The sequence below is a fragment of the Lathyrus oleraceus genome, chromosome 5, assembly GCF_024323335.1.
Source record: "Lathyrus oleraceus cultivar Zhongwan6 chromosome 5, CAAS_Psat_ZW6_1.0, whole genome shotgun sequence".
In the NCBI taxonomy this organism is placed as follows: Eukaryota; Viridiplantae; Streptophyta; class Magnoliopsida; order Fabales; family Fabaceae; genus Lathyrus; species Lathyrus oleraceus.
The window spans coordinates 606,594,896-606,601,631 of NC_066583.1; the positions used below are offsets into that span (position 1 = coordinate 606,594,896).

The window sequence follows — 6,736 nt, forward strand, 5'->3', positions numbered from 1 at the left end:
ACCTTCAACTTGCCAGAATCACGGGGTAGGATACCAGTGTTTAATCTGCCAGCACCAAATTCTGTCATGCCAGTGTTCAGTATACCGACTCCCGTTACTCCAACAGTGGACCAGCCTAAACCGTTGATTATCCAAAAACCGAGTCCATTTCCATTCAATGATCCCAAGGCAGTACCTTGGAAGTATGATGTAACCGCGATTGACAAAGAATCTGGGAAGGTCATTCCAAGAGAAGAAGTGAAGGTTGATGGTGAAAGTGTGACTAACATAGCTGGGGCAAGCAGGATGACTCGCAGTGGTCGCGTGTACACTCCCCGTTTTGATGAGGCTCCACCTAGAGAGACAACTACTAACACTGCTGTGCCTGCCAGAGATAAAAATAAAGAGGTTGTTACTAATGATGAAGATGCTGAATTCTTAAGGATCATCAGGAAGAGTGATTACAAAGTCGTTGATCAGCTTCATCAGACCCCTTCGAAGATCTCTATCCTGTCTCTGTTATTGAATTCACCCGCTCATAGGGCTGCTTTGCAGAAAGTATTGACGCAAGCTCATGTCGCTCAAGATATTACTACCGGTCAGTTTGATAGTGTGATCGCCAATATTACCGCATGTAATACTCTTAGCTTCAGCAAGGAAGAGCTACCGAAAGAGGGCCCGAATCATAACCGTGCTTTGCACATATCAGCAAAGTGTCAAGAGGATAATTTAGCCAGGGTGCTTGTGGATACCGGTTCATCTTTGAACGTCCTACCCAAGAGAGTTCTTAGTAAGTTGGCTTACAAAGAAACTATGGTGAAGCCTACTTCTTTGATTGTCAAGGCGTTTGATGGTTCTCGTAGAGCTGTTATTGGAGAAGTGGAACTTCCAATTCTGATTGGTCCGCATGTTTTCAATATCACTTTCCAAGTCATGGATATCAATCCCAATTACAGTTGTCTACTTGGAAGACCTTGGATCCATGCTGTTGGGGCTGTGACTTCTACCTTGCACCAAAAGATGAAGTTTGTAGTTGATGATAAGCTGGTGATTATTCACGGTGAGGAGGATTTAATGGTCAGTAATTTATCTTCGTTCCGTTATATTGAGGCCGATGAAGACGCGTTGGAAACTTCTTTCCAAGCTCTTGAGATCGCTAATGCTGTTTTAGTGGAGGTTGAGGAGACTGTAGAAGGCCAGAGTAATCCATCATTTGCATCGTTGAAGAGTAGCAGATCAACAATTGACAGGGGCATTCCTGAAGGTTGGGGAGAAATAATCAACGTCAAGACGAAGACTAATCGCCACGGGTTGGGTTACAGACCAACTCATGAGAAAGCTGCTACCTATGCCGAAGGACGTCCGAAGATTTACCAAGAAGTGTTTATCAGCGGAGGTTTTCAAGTTAATGTCGTCAGCGAGGGTGATGAAGATGACGATTTAAGCAACCTGGTGTTCAAGAGTAGTGCAACATTGAGTAACTGGGAGGCTATAGAGATTCCTGTTATTTTCCCAGTGTCAAAGTAATTTAATTTTTCATTTGTGTTTTCAAATCCATTAGCTCTGCCCCAGGCTATTGGATCGCGTTGTAGGGCCACCTTTCATTTCAAACAATTATTAATAAATGCATTTTGTTTTGTTCCATGTTGTTCCACTGGTTTTTTTTTTTCACCTTTAAAAATGAAATTGGCAATCTTTTCAAAAACAAACTAAAATACATTTTCACTTCTCTCATTTTCATTAAACATTTAATAAAATAAGCCTTTCAACATGCAGTGACATTACAAACCTTGTTGAATCCAATGACGATATTGTCTCTCCTGATTGGGATTCACCCATTTATCAAGCTGAAGATGAGGGTGAGGAAGATTCTGAAGTACCCACTGAACTGACAAAGTTGGTCGAGTACGAGTACACGGAACTTAAATAAAAAAGCACCATTAGTAGTCAATTAGTCATTAACATAGTAAATTGAAAAGTTTTTTAATAACTTCTAATTAATAAAATTAGTAACGTTAATAATTGCTATTAAGTAAGTTTTTTTTATATAACTTTTACGTAACAAATTTTCTTTGTTAAAAAAAAAAGCTAGGTACATAATTTATAATCAAGTTTGTTTTTGTTATTTAGATTAATTTGTTTTTATTCATAATCTATAATTAATTTGTTTTAAAAGCTAGGTACATAATTCATAATTTGTTTTTATCATTCTCCAACGTTTAAAAAAGGATAATAATAACACAGTTTTTTTTAATATTTAGATTAATTTGTTTTTATTTATTTACCGCAAAAGTTAAAAATAAGTGCTTTTCTTAATCAAAAAACCTTTCAAATTAAAACAATTTGTTTTTTAGAAAAAAGGCATTAGCCTTAAAATAACCCTTCCTTATCAAAAATATAAAAAAATATATAATAACTTTTCTTTTCAACAAAGAAAAATCTCAAAAATTCAGTTTTGACTTATCCGTTTCATTTTTGTCTAACCCCCGTAATTTGTTTGTTCCAGTTTATCATTATTATTTCATTTGTTCGTTTTTGTTCCATGGATGTAATTTATGCGAGGCCATGGTCGCGGTTTATTTTATTTCGCATTTTTGGGGATTTCTAATTTACGCGAGTGGTCGCGATGCTTTCCTTTACTGCTTGCTTTATTTTCATATTTTTTATGCCTGCCATGTAATAATTCTGTTGCTTGCATGTTTTTACCGTCTTGCCCTCCGAAGGAATTAGGTTTAGCAGTGTGACCGCCGAGTCAATAACCCTAAATTTTGACCCTTTTCAAACCCTTGACCGTTTCCAAAACCTCAATAGCCTAGGCGTCCCGCCGTGGACGAAAACGCCTTTTACCCTAGCATTAGGTCAAAGAGTCGTCGTACTCTGCTTTAGTGTTTCCCGCCGTGGAATCCCTAATTTTAGCCCTAATTTCAATTCAACGTGTCATACCCCAAAATTTGCCCATTAATTTTGCAAAACATTTCTCGAACCCTTCGTTATGCCACTCGCCCAGCGAAGCACCCAATCCAGAAAAAAGCCCAAACTATCTTGCTCGCTAGGCGAGCAACTCCTTCGCCTAGCGAAGCTTGCGATATATTAGAATTTTCGGGCTTCATTCTGAGCCCATTAGGTCACAACAAGAGCATTATAAATAGCCAAGCTTCAGTCAGAAGAGAGGCACGAAAAGAAGAACGAAAAGGAGAACGAAAAGGGAACGAAAAAGATTCGAAGACGGACAGAAACCCTGGCATAGAAACCCTGGAGACTAATTCAGAGTATTCCGAGTAAAGAAACCCTGAAGGCCGCTCATCCGCGTCGAAGCTACTGCCGCCCAACTCCATCCGATACCAAGAGTGATCAGTCCTTTCAACATCGCAGCTCAGTTGCAAACAGGTTTGCGCATCACTACTGTTTTATGCTTTTAATCGGTAATCTCTACATACATAAGGCATCATGATTAAAGTTTTGGATATGTAATTTGATTTCACATGTGAATTTAAGTCCGCCTGAATATCTTGAATGTTTGTCCATGCTATTCCTGTAATTAAATGCCATAAAGTTCAGGTTCCGGAGATCATGCTGCTATCAAATTCAAAACCCGTGGCCGCTCGCTAGCACATCGCTAAGCGAGCCTGTAGCGAGCACTCGCTAAGCCTTCGCTAGGCGAAGCAGGAGCGAACGGGACAGTGGCTGTTTTGTTCCTTTTCTGTTCTGCCTTATGTTTATCTAATCAAGATTCATTATAATTCTGCATTATTTGGCCTGACTCTATGACTGTTGTGTTGTAGTATAATTTTCAATTGTACTTTATCTCGATGCTCTAACCCGTGTGCTGAATTGTGTAAAGGTTTACATACTCCCGAGGAAATGGCCGGCTAGGTATTCCACTTTATGTGTGGGATATCCTTATGGAGATGGATTCTGAATTACTTAATTTTAATGTGGAGATTCATCCTAAATTACTTAGCTGATTTTAATGTATTGATTTCATCGATTTTAATGTGGACCTAATTACTTAATCGATTACGGCTATCTAACTAATTGTAAGACCTTGCCTTTAAATAAGTGATCTTGGACCTCTCTTTGTTACCCTACGATTACGGTATTATGGTCATGTCCCGCGAATGTGGGGATGCACTTAGCAAAGACCCAAAGACCCTTCGGTTAAATCATCATAGTCCCTCGAATGTTGCCTTTGTCCCTCGATGACCCTTCGGTGTAGCCTACGGTTAAATGATGATCGTCCATTCGAATGCTAAGGTATCCTCACAACTGTTGCCTTCAATGACCAATCGATGACCCTACGATGACCCTTTTACATCCAAATGGATAAGACTACCTACTTCTCAATAGTAGGACAGTTTTACCCTTATAAGGATAGGAAATGCCCGTAAAGACCTTGGGTAGGTATAACTCTCAATTGCTTATTCACAACTTAAAATACCTTTCACACCTCACACCTTTCAAAATATCTTTCAGAAAATCAACGCGAGGCATACATTCGTACTCGAATCATTGCCAAGTTATATTTTTCTAAACGACTTTCAAAACTAAACGAGATAACCACTTTGTATACATTCATTCAAGAATCATTGCAAAGTTAAATTCTCCTTTTCAAAACATTTTCTAAACATTTCTCAAACACTTTTTCAAACTAGAAAAAAAACATAAATGATTAAGCAATTAAGAGCCCATGGATAACCATGGATACAAAGGGTGCTAACACCTTCCCTTTGTATAATGTACCTCCCGAACCCAAAAATCTAAATTAAGGTCTTTTCCTGTTCTTTTCCACCTTTCCTTATTGGATGAAAGAAAAGTCGGTGGCGACTCTTGCTAACCGCGACATTTGCTTTCCAAAGCAAAAACACATAAAGTCAGTTCACCGTATGACATAACTGGCGACTCTGCTGGGGACTACAAAGAGAGGTCACCTTAAGAAAAAATCATTTATGTTGGCAAATTGTTCCTTCTTTTAAGGGTATTTTTGAGCGAAAGATCCTACACCCGGATCTAGTGTACCTTAGGTAAGTAGCAATAGATCATCGCGACTATCCGGCGTATACTGGAATGGTCAAAATGATGGCTACGGTTAATGTGACGCTTTGGATGTCCTGATGTTCCTCATGTTTACTTGAGGAAAAATTTGGCTTCCGCGTGGTGTCATCAAAGCATTAACCAGGCCTTTAGAACTCTAATTGACTCATCCTAGCCATTAGAAAGTAGTGAGATAACTGACTTCGGTTCCGACTGGGGTTGGTTGAGACTCGATACTACACTCTTTGAGATTGGACTTTAGGGAAGCTTTGGTCAACCACTTGGTGTTGCACTGAAGTGGACTTAAAGGAAGGTCAATGATTTGAGATCCTTCTAGAACCCGGTTACTATTCTAGGACAGGTTAAACCAACCAAACTTCAGTGGGGAGGGTACTTACCTATGGAACTCATGCAAGCCTTAAAACCTAGGAATGATTGTTGCGTGACTTGCTTGTGCTTGTTATTTACATAACATCATAACATCATAACATCATAACATCATAACATCATAACATCATAGCATTGTACTAACCATTTCAAGGACTTAGGGATTTAGCTTTGCTCCGTTAAGCAGGTTATGGCTTCCAAGAAGACTATCCGGATCAATCTTGTAGCAACCTCTCCTCAACTCAAGGATTTAGTGTCAGAACTTCCCGATCATGCTCAGTTCATCAAGAGACATGGTTCCCTCCTCAATCTGGTTACCACTGGTTTCAAAGAAGATATGATGAGAGTTCTATTCCAGTTCTTCGATCCTAAACATCACTGCTTCACCTTCCCAGATTATCAGTTGGTACCCACATTAGAAGAATTTTCCAGGCTGCTTGGGATACCTATCCTTGATCAAATGCCTTTCAGTGGTTTGGAAAAGATTCCGAAGTCTGAAGAAGTTGTCGCGGCTCTACATATGACAAAGTCCGACATTAAAGCTAATTGGGTAACAAGAAGTGGAGTTAAGGGTTTACTTGCCAAATTTCTGATAAATAAGGCCCGAGAATTCCTAAAAATTATGAGTGTCCATGCTTTCGAAGATGTCCTAGCATTACTAATCTATGGTTTGGTGTTATTCCCTAATCCAGACCAATTCATAGACATGAATGCTATTAAGATATTCCTCACTCATAACCCTGTGCCTACCTTGCTCGGAGATATTTTGCATTCCCTTCACACTCGTACTATGAAAAGGCAAGGGACTCTCATGTGCTGCGTACCTTTATTGTCTAGGTGGTTTATTTCGCACCTTCCTCAATTAGTCTTAAAGAAGGAGCAAAATCTGAAATGGTCTCAAAGGATAATGTCGCTCTCCCATTCAGACATCCGTTGGTGTCCTCATTTCAAAGAAAATGTTAGCATCATTGACCGTTGTGGAGAATTCTCTAACATACCACTCCTGGGGATAAGAGGAGGTATTACTTATAACCCGGCTTTAGCCCTACGCCAGTTGGGGTATGCTCGAAGAGATGGTCCGCATGAAATGATCCTTCAAGGTACTGTGTTCGACTATGACGACGACTCCCAAGGCCTCCGTCAAAGATTTGTACGAGCTTGGGGCATGGTGAAAAGAAGCACTTTAGGACAGAAAAATTCTATTCCTATGGAGCCTTATCTCAGATGGGTACGCGCCAGAGCTCGTGAACTTGTCATGCCATATCTTGCGGTCGGACCATTGATTGTTGAACCAGGAGTTGAAGGAGGTACTTCTCAGATCATTCCTTATCCAGATATG

The 6,736-nt window shown here is 39.8% G+C and overlaps 1 protein-coding gene across 1 annotated transcript; it reads left to right on the forward strand.

Annotated features, from left to right (window-relative positions):
• Window positions 1-66: 66 nt before the first annotated feature.
• On the forward strand, window positions 67-1,506 carry LOC127082370 (uncharacterized). Its single transcript, XM_051022602.1, has one exon. It carries the CDS (start codon window positions 67-69, stop codon window positions 1,504-1,506), a length of 1,440 nt encoding a protein of 479 aa, XP_050878559.1.
• Window positions 1,507-6,736: the final 5,230 nt, after the last annotated feature.